This window comes from Dermatophagoides pteronyssinus, unplaced genomic scaffold (assembly GCF_027571235.1).
Source record: "Dermatophagoides pteronyssinus isolate colony J.1.1.1.1 unplaced genomic scaffold, Derpt_VIB-CSIC_2022.12 sq0002, whole genome shotgun sequence".
Classification (NCBI taxonomy): domain Eukaryota; kingdom Metazoa; phylum Arthropoda; class Arachnida; order Sarcoptiformes; family Pyroglyphidae; genus Dermatophagoides; species Dermatophagoides pteronyssinus.
The window spans coordinates 3,734,810-3,748,155 of NW_027461526.1; the positions used below are offsets into that span (position 1 = coordinate 3,734,810).

Below are 13,346 nucleotides of genomic sequence, written 5' to 3' on the forward strand. Positions count from 1 at the left end.
TGAAAAAGATATATATAGAGAGAGATAGAGATTGAGAGATGTTGTCGACGAGATGCGAACAATTTGCGCCAATCACTATGATCAGAAAATATTACTTTAGATTAGATTCAACTAAATTGTGATTTGAACAATAACAAGATCCTGGTTTGATGATGATGATGATGATCATCATCATCATCATGGAAAACGAATAACATCCCGATAACAAAAACAAGAACAAGAGAAGAAAAAAAAATCAGCAGCCGCATCACACAATGGCAGCAGCTTGCAGTTGTTGTATGCGCGAAATATATGTTTCTTCATCATCATCATCATCAGTTTTTTTCCTCTGGTTTTTTTTTGTTCCCGAAGCTGTTGATGGTAAAGGCAGTCTTCATGATACATCATATTGTATCATGTGTTGTTGTTCCCCCCAGTCCAAATAAAACTAAAATCCAACATCCTTTAATGTAGGATGTGAACACAGGACATAAATGTGTGAATGTTATATTTTTTTTTGCAGTGTGTGAGGGGGCGGAAGCCATTCAGCCATCCATTCATTCATTCATCCGAATCCAAACAGCAATACACTCTAAATTTTATTAAAAAGAGCTCATCACATACACACACAACGCATACAAATATTTGGCTTACTTTACATTTCCATACAAAAAAAAGTCCAGCCTTAAAACAGGCGCGTCCAAACAAGTTGATTTCACCCAATCACAATCACAATATAATAAATTTTTTTTTCTCATATAACTAACTAACTAACTAACTGAAAAGAGAGAATCATCATCTATAGCTGTGAAAAAAATAAAAACATTTGATATCAATACAAAGCATCCCAATTTCACCATGATCATCATCAACTTCTTATGGGTGTTTTTTTTCGTTATTCTAAACACAAAAAAAACTGAAAGAGACATGGAGAGAATCATCATCTTTTTTCTAGTTTTGGTTGGTTGGTTGGCTGTTTTTGTATTAAAGTTTCACACACACACACACACACTATGAATATAATTTTTTTTTCTTCTCACCTCTACTTACCAACTCGTCGCTTCTTCAACAAAAAAAAAATTTTCTCCTTGCTTGCAATCTATCTCTCTTTGTGTGTGTTCCAAATGCGCTACGCATCTGATTGATCTAGAGCAGAAACAAAAAACAAAAAAATAATAATAATGGAATGAGCGATCCATAATCGACTTTGGGGCCTTTGCTTGAACAAAGAAAAACATCAAACTTTTATCTCAATGTGATTCATGTGATTCGCTCGAAAGAAAAAAATAAACTAAAATTATTCATTTTGATAAGTCATCGCTTCGATTGATTTGATAAAGAAAAGAAAAGTGTGGGTGTGTATGGTGCCGAATATTTGTTTTTTTTTTGTTAAAAAAAATTACATAACAGCTATACCCTGAAAGTTCATTTCGATGATCATCACAGATGTTTTTGGCGTTATCTTTAAGTCAATTTTCTTTTTGCTTAGGATTTCAAATAAATGAATTTTGTTGTTGTTCCTGTTATTTGGTGATGATTTTAAACAAATGGCTATATGCTACAACAGCAGCAGCTATCCAATCTCTTTTTATCACTTTACTGTTTATCAATTGAAAATGTTCAAAACTAGCTAAAAAATTTCTATCCTACGAAATTGTTGAGAGTGAGAAAAATAGGTGGGATCAACATCGTGACTTTTTGTATCACACACACACTTTTACACATATCGACTCTCTATTTTCGTTGTTGTTGTTGTCGACCATATATACAGATGATGATGATGATGATGATGACAGCAATGATGATGATGACTACAACAACAACAACAACGACGACGACGACTACGACGAATATTTGTTAGTATATCATTATAATGATCATCATTATTCGATGTTACATCGATCGAAACACTGAACACTGAAACACTTTTTTTTTTTGGTTTTGAACATTGAAATTGAATCAAATTTTTGGTTGATTTTGTTTGTTTGTTTGTGTGCGTACATACAGGAAATGAATTGAAAATCAATGTCGGTGTTTGTTTGTGTGAACTGTGATCAAATTTTGAATCTTTTTTTAAATCAATCAATCAAAAAAAAAAGAACTAAATTATTGTGCAATCATTATTCTTTAATTATTCAAATTAATTAATTGACGACGAAGAAGAAGAAAAGAAAAGAAAATTCACTAATCAAAGGTATGTCTTATGTTTGTATCTGGATTTTGTCGAATGAATAGAAAAATAAGTTTTCCATCCATTCACCATTGTGATGGAAAAAGTCATTTTAATTATACAAACATTGTTTGTTTGTTTTTGTATATCCATAATGAGCTAATTTTTTATTCCATTAATTAATTGAAAAACATTAATCTTGTTCGAGGTTTTTTCTTTTTGCCTGTCAAATAGAAAATCCTCTTTGTTTTTTAACTCTTCTTTTCTATGATATTCCTTAATTTGTGTTTTTCTTTCCACCAACAAAACAAGCAAAACAGAAAAAAAGGTCATCATTCAGGTCATTTGAATGTTTATAATTAAAAAAAAATTCATTCAATTGGCACGCGTTTAACCATATTTCAACATATGTTTATTTTTGAAATTAAACCAATCAAAAAACATTTGTTTTAGTTCATAATTGTTTAATATTGTCTTTTTATATTGCTAATGTCCATATGATTATAATTTGTTTTGGTAAATTTTTCGGTAAATCAATTTGCGGTTTATTTTTTCATTTATATTTGTATCCTAATGACAAAAATTATCAACTAAATTAGTGATCAGATTGGTCTTCAGAAATAATTTTCAGGTTTATTTAGTCAAATAGAATATTGAAATAGTAAAACATTCGAAAAATTATCCGTATCATCATCATTATAATTATAACCATATGACCGTATTGAATTCTTTGAGTTTATTGTTTCATTTTTTTTTGATATTGAAAAATGTGCAAAACATATGATACGATTCATAATTAATAACCATTTTTGTTTCGTTTCAAAAAAAAACTTAGTCTATTTCAAACAAAATCAATCATCAATGGTCAATCCAAGCGTTAAAAATTTAACTAAACAATCTTCATTGAATCGTCATTCAAATAATCATTATTATCATAAACAACAACAACAACAACAATCATTGACAATGTCGACAAAAGCAAAACATTTTTCCATTGATTCATTAATCAGTAATAAAGATGCTGATTTAAATAAAGATAATTCAACAACATCGGATACAATGACAAATATCAGACGTCAAATAAATAATTCATCACGTTATAATGATCATAATCAAACATTATTCAATGGTCATAATCATCATCAATGGATTGATAATAATACATCCAATAATATAATTAATCAACGTAAACGTTCCATTGATTTTGAACAAAAATATCGTCCAACAAAAACATTGAAATCAACAATGACGAAACGTTTGATTGATGATTATCATCAACATAATATTAATATTGAAGATAATGACGATGATGATGATGATGATGATGATGAAGAAATCAATGTTGATGATGTTGTTGATATTGAATCTAATGGTTCAAGTCATGATGATGAATGTGTTTCATGTAAATCAGATCCAAATAGTGATCAACCAATTAGTCCAAATTTGGCTGCTACATATCCATATGATCCTTCATCATTATTACCATCAATTGGTTAGTTTTTTTTTGCAATTTTCTTTTTTACTTTTTTTTGTTTGTTCAATTATTTTATTCATTTTCGGATGATTTTTTTTCCCAAAAAATAAAGGATTAAAAGGCACAATTCCTGCTGATATGAATCCATTTTTTAATCCAGCACATTTTAATCTAAATCTTCTTCGTGCTGGTAGTCTACCTACTACACATTTATCTCAACTTCATCCAAGTCTAGCACTTCAACAACGTTTGAATGCTGAATTTAATAATTCATTTGCTGATCTCGCTAAATTTGCCAAGATATCACCTTCAGGTTTACCGACATCAAATGCATCACATCAACAACAGCAACCACCACCACCATTGTCACTACCTGTCACATCACAAACATCACCTTCATCAAAAAATTCAAAAAATTTTTCAAAATCAGCATTTTCATTCGTAAATAATTCATCAGATAATAATGATAATTATCATGATAATCAAACAACAAGACCGGGTCCAAAATCGGGTAATCGTTATTCATCAAACAATAAAGAATCTAAATATTTATCAAATAGTCATCATCGTGATAAAGAATCATCATCAAAAGTATCAAATAACCAATATTCATCATCATCATCAACATCATCAAATCATCATGGTAAAAGTGGTAAAAATAATTCAAATGATTCAAAAAATAATAATGCAAATAGTAAACCAGAACTTAATCCAGCTTGTTTACCACGTTGTAATTGTGAAGAATTAATGAAAATTGATGCAAAATTAGAAACAAAAGAATTATGGGAAAAATTTCATGAATTAGGTACCGAAATGATTATCACTAAAACTGGTCGAAGGTAAGCATTGATTTTTTTTGGAAAAAAAACTTTCTAAATAAATTAAACAAACAAAAAAATTCATAAAACACGAATGAAAGATAAGACAAATTACAAACACATTTCAATAAAGTGAAACAAAAAAGATAAAGAGAGCAATATTAAAGCCGTCAAAATGTCGCCAATCAAATAATAATAATATATTCGTTCGTTGGTTCATTCGAACAACTTCATCTACGAAAGTAATCTTTATTTCTGTTTTTTTTCTTTCAAGATAGTAAGAGAAGTGAGAGAAAGCTAAAAAAAAAGAAATTACCAAAGCAATTACCTGTCGGCGGACACATTATCATTTGTCATTAATTGATGATGATGATGAAGAGTAAAAAAAGGCCGGCCAATTGATTATCATCATCATCATCATAATGTTGTTTTGCATGATGGTCCATTTTGTTTTTTTAACCTTATGATCTTTACAATATTCATATATGTTTGTCGTGTGTCGTTCTTATCTTTTCGTTTTTTGTTTTTTTTTTTTGACTAAATTCTTATCTCCCCGTTACTACTGCTACCATCATCATCATCATCATCACCATTATGATTATTATGGTCCCGAAAAAAAACTAGTAATAAAATTTGATAAAAACAAGTAAAATTTTGTCGAATTTGAAATATAACACACAGAAGCATTTGCTGAAAAAAAGCCATTGATCGGCCAAATTAATCGGATTTTGTTGGCGTCAAATCAGTTTTTTTTCTGTTCATTTGTTTGTTTGACGCGACATCTTTTTCTCCATAACGATTTTAATCAATGTTTTTTTTATTGATGGACATTCAAACATTGATTATTTGAAATAAGTGTGTTGTGTATATCAACAGACATCAATTATCATCATTATTATTATGGCTATAGGCTACCCTTTTTTTTCCACTTTGTTTTGGTTTTAGTAGAAAAATTTTCCAATTAATTCAATTTGTCAATCAATTTAAATTGATTTATCTTTTTGGCTATCTTGATCTTTTGCGAAACTTTTAAACTGATAAACTTTTTTTTCTCTCTTTTGATTCTAATTCTATTTATTTAAATTCATAGAATGTTTCCAACTTGTCGAGTATCATTTCATAATACTGATCCAATGGCAAGATATGCTGTATTAATGGATATTTTACCGGTTGATAATAAACGTTATCGTTATGCATATCATCGTAGTTCATGGTTAGTTGCTGGTAAAGCTGATGCACCATCACCAATTCGTCTTTATCTTCATCCAGATTCACCATTTACTGGTGAACAATTACGTAAACAAATTGTTTCATTTGAAAAAACTAAATTAACCAATAATGAAATGGATAAAAATGGACATGTAAGTCTTATGGGTTTTTTTTGTTTGTTTGAAATATTATTTACATTTTTACAATATTCAAAATCAAATTAGATTGTTCTGAATTCAATGCATAAATATCAACCACGAATTCATTTGATCAAACTTCGTTTAGATCAATTAACACATCATAGTAGCCAATTGATGATTAATAATTTGGAAAATGAACAATTTCGTACATATATTTTTCCTGAAACAGTTTTCACTGCTGTTACCGCATATCAAAATCAATTGGTAATAATAATGATTTTGTATTTTTTTTTATTACTTAGAAACTAATTCTATTTTTTGTTTATTTATAAGATTACCAAATTGAAAATCGATTCAAATCCATTTGCCAAAGGTTTTCGTGATTCCAGTCGGCTAACCGATCTGGAAAGGTATGAAATGTAAGAATTCATTTTGTTTTTTTTTGTTGTTGAAAAATTTGCTAATTCATTTATTCATTCATTCAATAATAGTGAATCTGTCGAAACATTATTACGGGAACATGCATTTCGACATTCACCATTTCGTGCATTTTTCGGTTCGGATCTATCTCCACATGATCAACAAGCATTGGCAAATGCTGCTGGTATGTTCATCTATTAATGTTTTCCGATATTTTTTTCTTATCTATTTTTACCACAGCATTAGGACGATTACCATGTGGTCAAGATTTTTTGGCTTTAATGGCTTCACAAGCTGCTGCACTTGCATCATCAGCATGGAAATTTAGTCCAAATGGTCAGACATCTACTTCAACATCGGCATCAACACAACCTCCATCATCATCTTCGCAATTACCACCTCCACCACCAACAACAACAACAACATCATCATCCTCATTATCCACATCTTCTATTCAAAATCAAAATCATTCACCTGGCAACGATTCACCAAATACGGATGTTTCACCAAATTCATCTTCTTATTCTTCAGCTATGATGCCAGGTATAAATCTATTGTGAATATTAACATTCCTTTTTAAATTTACACATCATTTTCAGGGTCAGCGGCTGAATTTTCTTCAATGATGGCAGTTAATCCTGCATTAGCCAGTTTCTATTTTGGAAATATTCCTCGTAATTTTCTTTCTGGTCAAAATATGCTACATCCTTCACAAATGATGAATTCTACACAGCCAGAATCGACATCATCTTCGACGGAAACATCTAAAGTAAATAATTCTAATGGTAAATGTGGTAGTAAAGTCAGTGGTAAACAATCAAATGCCAATGCTGCTTTGAATTTAACCTGTACGGATGGAATTTCTTCAGCAAATAATCCAAATAACAATATCAATTCTTCAAGTCCATCACTATCGAATTCTTCGAATGAAAGTTCTTCAAATCTTAATCACAATGTACAATCACAAGCAGCAGCTGCTGTTGCTGCTGCATTCTATACACAATTTCCAAGATTCTTTCGCTTGCCAACGGCACCAATTACGCCACCAGGACCGAATATAACAACGACAACGCCTTCACCGCCGCATCATCAAACTCCAGTGTCGAATACAAATACGACAAATCGATTATCACCGGTTCAAGCTCATAAAACATCATTTTCATCACCTTTATCGTCTCCAGCGGCACAATTGCCACCCCCACCGCCACCATTTACATCATCGCAATCTGATATGAAATCAAATTCATTTACAGATTGTCATAACCGATCATGCCCAAATACACCGCCATCACCATCATCTCCAACATTATCGATGTCACCGATTTCGGATCTATCGAATTCCAGTCGTTTGACTAATGATAAAACAACAAGTATATCTACTTGATTATCTAATTGATTTATTCTCATACACACATTTAAAGATAATTATTTGTAAATGACTATTTAGTAATTATTATTGATATTCATTGACATCTTGATGCATACATATCTCCTCCCTGAAAAAAAAATTTTAGTCAAATTTCACTTATCGATGTTTTCTTTCTCATTTCATGTAATCATTATCCGTGAATATCAATTGTTCATATTTTTATTGATTAAACATGATTACTTTGTCTGATTATCTTTAAAATTATAAAGATTCTTATTTGGAACACCAGATGTTGTTGCAGTATTCTAAATTCTATACCAGTGCTGCCATCCATCTGGAGCCCGACAAAAAAAAAAAATTTTAGATACCACCTAATTATAACGGATACTGAATCGAAATAATTAAAATGTATTATTGATTCGGGTATTTCGATTTTTAAGAAATAAAATTTATTTCGTGAGACCTTTTTTTTCCTTTTTATGTTTCTTTACAATATTCAATAATTAAATAAGATAGAAATAAATAATTGGAAAATTGATAAATTGTCTGTTCGAAAAATCTGAAGCAATTTCAGATGTGTTCGTGTTCGTAAGCGTATGATGTATGTGTGTATATTTGTGTCGGTATTTGATCCAGGTTTTCCGGTATCGACTATCATATATCACATGATTAAAAAGAATAAATTGTATCAATGCGACTGGAATTTTATAAATTTTGATGAAATAAAATACTTTTCATTTGTCAAGAATGTATTTATTCGTTAATGATGTGCATGATGTTTGATGTTCATTGATTTAAATTTGGAGATTGTTTTTCAGATTTTATCTGATTTGATTGATCTTGATTAGGTCCCACTCCTGATCCGTTTCCCGATGAAACATTCGAATTGTTCGGAATATTTCCGGCATTCGAATTTGATGAACTATTGCCATTGTTTGGTCCATTCGGTGGCCATGAAGGTGGACCACCACTTCCACCACCACCGTTTGAACCTGGTCCGATATTAGCTGAATTATTGCCACCATTGTTTGTTGTATTAGTGCCGCCCGATGAGGAGCCTAATGAATTAAAGTCATCATTATCTTCCAGTCCGTTTGTTCCTGACGCAGCGTTCGGGTCGTATTGGTTGTTTTCTGTTTCGAAACAGTGCCGTTTAGAAAGTCTGTTTTTTTGTTTCTTGATTGTCATACCTAATCGAGTGATTAATCGTTCATCCTCGTCACCGAATTCGCCACCCATTAACGATGGCTCGCCAACAACCATGACATCCTTAACAATTTTAAAAACGAGAAAACAAACATTGTTTAGCAGAGATGGATTGAGAAATCATAACAAACTACCTGTGTTGCCAATGTAAACGGAGGTGGAACTGGACTCATATTGTTCTGATTATTTTTCTTTTTGCTATTCGTCGTAGTTCCAGTATTAGTGGACGATTTTCTTTTTCTTCGTTTACTTGGAGGCCGGCTGGTTTCAGGTGGTGCAACCATCCGTTGCCATTTTTGAAACAAGGTCGTTTTTAGACAATCTCTGGGCGATAAGGAATAAGCCTTATGTCTTGACATTAGTTCTTGCATCGGCTCAAGAATGACACAAAGCTAAGATTGAAAATGGAAAAATCATTGATTGTATAGAAAGAATACAATGATTAAATGAACTAACCCGTAGATAATTTAATGTTGAATTGGTCAAGCCTTGTCGGGTGATATTCTTGGTAATTTGATCTAACATGGAAGGATCTTGTTGAGCTTGAAGTGCTAATGATTTGGAAATCAATTCATGGTGGATTCGTGTAGCAAAATGCCATGATTTGATTCGTGGTAATTCATCATAAGTGAATTCCAAAACTAATCGTCCTTCGGTACAGACTAGAACCGATGACTCTTTCATCATCTGTTCTTTCATCATTTCGTTCGATGCATGTGAATAAGGTCCCATCTGATTGAAAAAAAAAAATAAATAAATTTAAACAATAAAAAAAATTATGTTCAACTAACTTTAAAGTTAGGCTTCCCATGGCTGGTCATTATGGTACACTGATCACAGTCGACTGTGATCGTTGTATTATGAAATGATTCTTTACAATTTCGAAGATTTATTTGAAATTCAGTTACACCTCCTTCGAAAATACTACGGAAATAACGAGGAATCAAAGTTCGACCAATGGCTATGATTACCAATTAGATGAATTGAATTAGATTTTTTAAAAATGAAATTTGATTAAATTAATAATTACTATAGCGTTTAGGGCCATCTTCAAGACAGAATGTGACTGTTAATGTGGCATCATCTTCGAAAAATTCGGAAGCGAAACCATCCCACCATATGTTATCAGAATCCTATGATTTTGTTTGGACAAGACAAACGTCAATTATAGTCAGAAGTAAATGAATGGTAGACAAACCTCATTTCTTTGCTGTAAACGTTTATTCATTTCATGGATTCGATTTTCTGGTTGTCTGATATCGTAGAAAGGCGTATGTCTTCCATGTGGATGTTGTAAATTTGGATTAGGTGGTGGCGGACCTCCAGGATGTTGCATCAAATGTGGTGCATGATGCATAACATGTGGAATTGAATTGGCCCCCGGATTATATGGTCCCATCGTCATTGGTGGAGGACCGTTTTGTGGTATTGGTTGCGGTGGTGGTCCACAAAGCATAGGAGAATGATGTGAAGGATGTGGTGGTGGTGGAACAGGAGGATTGTTGTTGTTGTTTATATTGATACCGTTTCCAAGATTATTTGGATGGTTTGGAATACCCTGTTGATATAAATCAAATTATTTATCAGATTTTCGATAACACACTGATTATTCTTACAGGACTGCATGATGGACTTGGACCTCCAGATCTACCAGGTTGCTGTTGTGGCGGTGGTGGGTGTGCACTGATCGGTCCACTAAAATTGTGGTTCACGATAGGCGTTGAACTTCGACGCGACCACTGTTCCAGTTCCAGATTAGATTATAAATTAGATTATTATTATAATTCAATATTTCTGTCGAAAGAATTTACGATCCTCGTAAACTCTTAATCACAAATTTCTTGATAACCGAAAAACAAAAAAAAATATATTTCAAAATAGGCCAATAGTTTTTATTTTTTTAACCGTTCGATGAATTCGCTAAATAAATTGAATGATTGATTGATCAACACATTTTTGTTGTTTATTTTAGTTCGGAATTCAATTCACGATTGATTTCTATTACACAAACAAAATATAACAGACACACACAATAATGATGATGATGATTTCAAAACCAAGAGAATTTCATTTCCAAAAAGAATCCAACATCAAAAAAAAAATCTATTCCTGTAACAACTTGTGATTCATTTATTCATTCATTCATTTTATTCCGTATATTTTATTTTTTTTTTTTACACATACACAAAATGATAGATAGACAGATATAAGGATGGTTATGATGTTTATTCAGCCAAAAAAAAAAAAAAAAAAAAACACACCAACGAGCGCCACATAATAAAAACGAGCGAAAATAAAATCATTAGTATCATACACACAAAATAGGTGTATAGTGGTGGAATTGGATAATGATAAACAATGGTCGGAGATATCCCAAAAAAAAAAAAAATGAAAAAAGGTAGTAGTATAGTATGAATGATATGAATGTATTTAACGGGCGGAGGGAGTAAGTATGCATCAACAAAATCATCGAAGCTATACCACCACCACCATCGCCAAAATCATAAAATACCAGTTTCTCTCTTTTGGTTTGGTTTTTGAATATCTGGTTTTGGGATTCGGGAATTGATAAAGTTGTGTTCATCATTTGATTCTGATGCTACTACCATTGTGTTTTTTTTTGTTGAATGAATAAATATATCCCATTTGGTTCCCGAATATACCGAAAAAATATGTGAATGATTGGATGCTAGGATCATTGATTGTTTGCTATATCCGTTTTTTTGTTTCAAAAAAAATGAATTTCTTCTAACGAATGCTGCTGCCTGGTGGTGATTATTCAATGAATATGGATGGATTCAACATCATCATCATCATGTGAGACACATATTTGCAGAGAAAAAGAGAAAAGAAGGAAAAAAAAGATACATGTAAATATCCATTTGGGAACGAAATTCTATCGGTTCGTTTTTTTTGTTTGGTTTACCCGCGACCAACAACAACGGTATTTATCAGGCTTGTGTGATGAAAAAAAAATTCTACTGAGCATGACTATTTCGAAAAAAAACGTTATCATTATTGATTCTATAGAATGGATATTGAATTGTTTGTAGAATTGTTTTCGAATACAACCATTATTTTGAAAAAATGCGCATGAATCCAACTCTGCTTGGAATGGTTCAATTTTTTTTTGTGAATTTGTGATCCAATAGAATATATCATCTAGAGTTGATGGTTGGTATTTGTATAGTTTATTTTGGCTAAACAACCAACCAAACTTACGACGACGACAACAACAACAACAAATTCAATTGAATATTTTTAATGCCGTACTTTTTCACCATCAAACAGAACAGTATAGTGCACCATTTTCTTTTCTTTTCATTTTTTCATCTACAAAATGTTGACATTCAAAATTTTTTATATTTTCTAGGTTCATATAACCACAGCATCAAGTATAAAGAATGAGAATAACTAAAGTAGAAGTGGAATGGAAAGCAAAAAATAAATAAAATGAGAGATTTTTTTTCCCGGTTCCATTATGAATATATTCTGCCACTTGATAATTGCCAGAAAATGAAGAAGAAAAAAAAATATTCAAAAAGTTCACAAATGACATAACACAACAAAGAACAGAATTCGAATGGAATTGAAATGAAATTTTAGTATTTTTTTTTCCCATCAAAATTTCATTCGTTTTGTTTGTTTGTTTTTTTTTCAGCGGGCACTTTTTTCATTTATTAATTATTTTTTTTTTTCGCATTATAATATCTTGTTTTCTTTTTTTTTGAATGTGGACTGAAAATTTTCAATTACAATTACTGATTGAAATATATTCTCATTTTGTTGTTTTTTCCTGTTTTGTTTTGAATGTAATGTAATAATTTTTTTGTTTTGAAAATTTATTATTTTATTCATGAATATAGTTTTAGTTCGTGTATGGGAGTGTTTTTTGGTTAATGAATGCATAGGCGTATGTTTTCTATTTATTTTGTTTTGTTATCGTCGTCGTCGTTGTTAATGATGTTATTTCATTCGATTTTGATTAGGTTCAAACTTCTGTCTGCGTGTGTGTGTTTATGTGTGTTGTATGTATATTTTCGTTTTCGAAAATTAATTAGTACATCGAATAATGAATAACTTTGAAAAATAGATAGACAAAAACTAAACAGAATCAGCCAAAAACAAAAACTAATCAATCAATTACAATGTTAATTATAAATAATAAAATGATAACAAATAGAAAATTTTCATTCCGTTTTTTTTTTATATTCATCATTCCAAAACACAACAGTGTAGCTATGGCAGCAATGCTATAGTTTTTGATTAATTTTATCCTATTTCAAATCAAATCAATCAATCAATCATTCATTGTTGTTAATTGATAATTACTATTTATCGAATGTGACTATAGGAATCATAGGCAGATTGACACATCAAAAAAATACCTAAACATCATCATTAAAATAACAAAATTGCAAAAAATTTTTGACTAAATTTTTTTTTAGAAAATAGGTAAATTTAAATGTTTTTTTTTCTTGTTTGTTTGTTTGAAATTCAAAATAACAGCACTTTTCAATGATCATAATGATGATGGTAAATGAATCAACAACAACAACAA

The 13,346-nt window shown here is 30.9% G+C and overlaps 2 protein-coding genes and 1 long non-coding RNA gene across 5 annotated transcripts; 2 read left to right on the plus strand and 1 right to left on the minus strand.

The window, feature by feature from the left end:
- The first annotated feature begins 2,631 nt into the window (after nucleotides 1–2,631).
- LOC113790683 (uncharacterized) lies at nucleotides 2,632–8,041 on the plus strand. The gene is made up of 9 exons (XM_075824462.1): nucleotides 2,632–2,677; nucleotides 2,985–3,641; nucleotides 3,736–4,462; nucleotides 5,532–5,802; nucleotides 5,875–6,054; nucleotides 6,124–6,209; nucleotides 6,282–6,394; nucleotides 6,451–6,753; nucleotides 6,810–8,041. Exons 1-9 carry the CDS (start codon nucleotides 2,647–2,649, stop codon nucleotides 7,592–7,594), a joined length of 3,153 nt encoding a protein of 1,050 aa, XP_075680577.1. The 5' UTR covers nucleotides 2,632–2,646; the 3' UTR covers nucleotides 7,595–8,041.
- On the minus strand, nucleotides 8,006–10,941 carry Chi (LIM domain-binding protein 2 Chi). Of its 3 annotated transcripts, none has more exons than XM_075824465.1 (8): nucleotides 10,402–10,941; nucleotides 9,984–10,343; nucleotides 9,816–9,918; nucleotides 9,577–9,746; nucleotides 9,242–9,517; nucleotides 8,917–9,177; nucleotides 8,770–8,848; nucleotides 8,006–8,712 (listed from the first exon to the last, which is right to left on the minus strand). In XM_075824465.1, the coding sequence occupies exons 2-8, from the start codon at nucleotides 10,239–10,241 to the stop codon at nucleotides 8,366–8,368; spliced, it is 1,494 nt and encodes a 497-aa protein (XP_075680580.1). In that variant the 5' UTR covers nucleotides 10,242–10,343; nucleotides 10,402–10,941; the 3' UTR covers nucleotides 8,006–8,365. The 3 variants fall into 3 exon arrangements, with proteins under 3 accessions (XP_075680580.1, XP_075680581.1, XP_075680582.1); XM_075824466.1 differs by having other exon boundaries at nucleotides 8,920–9,177; nucleotides 10,402–10,939; XM_075824467.1 differs by having other exon boundaries at nucleotides 8,006–8,848; nucleotides 8,920–9,177; nucleotides 10,402–10,545.
- A 91-nt stretch (nucleotides 10,942–11,032) lies between these two features.
- LOC142646211 (uncharacterized) lies at nucleotides 11,033–12,916 on the plus strand. Its single transcript, XR_012847181.1, has 2 exons — nucleotides 11,033–12,080; nucleotides 12,159–12,916. It is a non-coding gene; the product is annotated as an uncharacterized LOC142646211 (long non-coding RNA).
- Nucleotides 12,917–13,346: the final 430 nt, after the last annotated feature.

Coding starts and splice junctions, on each gene's coding strand:
- LOC113790683 (XM_075824462.1), top strand. CDS start 2,647: ATGATTATAATTTGTTTTGGTAAATTTTTCG. Junction 2,678..2,984: donor TTGTTTTGGTAAATTTTTCG/GTAAATCAATTT, acceptor AAAAAAACTTAG/TCTATTTCAAACAAAATCAA. Junction 6,395..6,450: donor AGCATTGGCAAATGCTGCTG/GTATGTTCATCT, acceptor TTTTTACCACAG/CATTAGGACGATTACCATGT.
- Chi (XM_075824467.1), bottom strand. CDS start 10,241: ATGCTTTGTGGACCACCACCGCAACCAATACCACAAAACGGTCCTCCA. Junction 9,178..9,241: donor CAACATTAAATTATCTACGG/GTTAGTTCATTT, acceptor TTTCAATCTTAG/CTTTGTGTCATTCTTGAGCC. Junction 8,849..8,919: donor CGTTTACATTGGCAACACAG/GTAGTTTGTTAT, acceptor AAAATTGTTAAG/GATGTCATGGTTGTTGGCGA.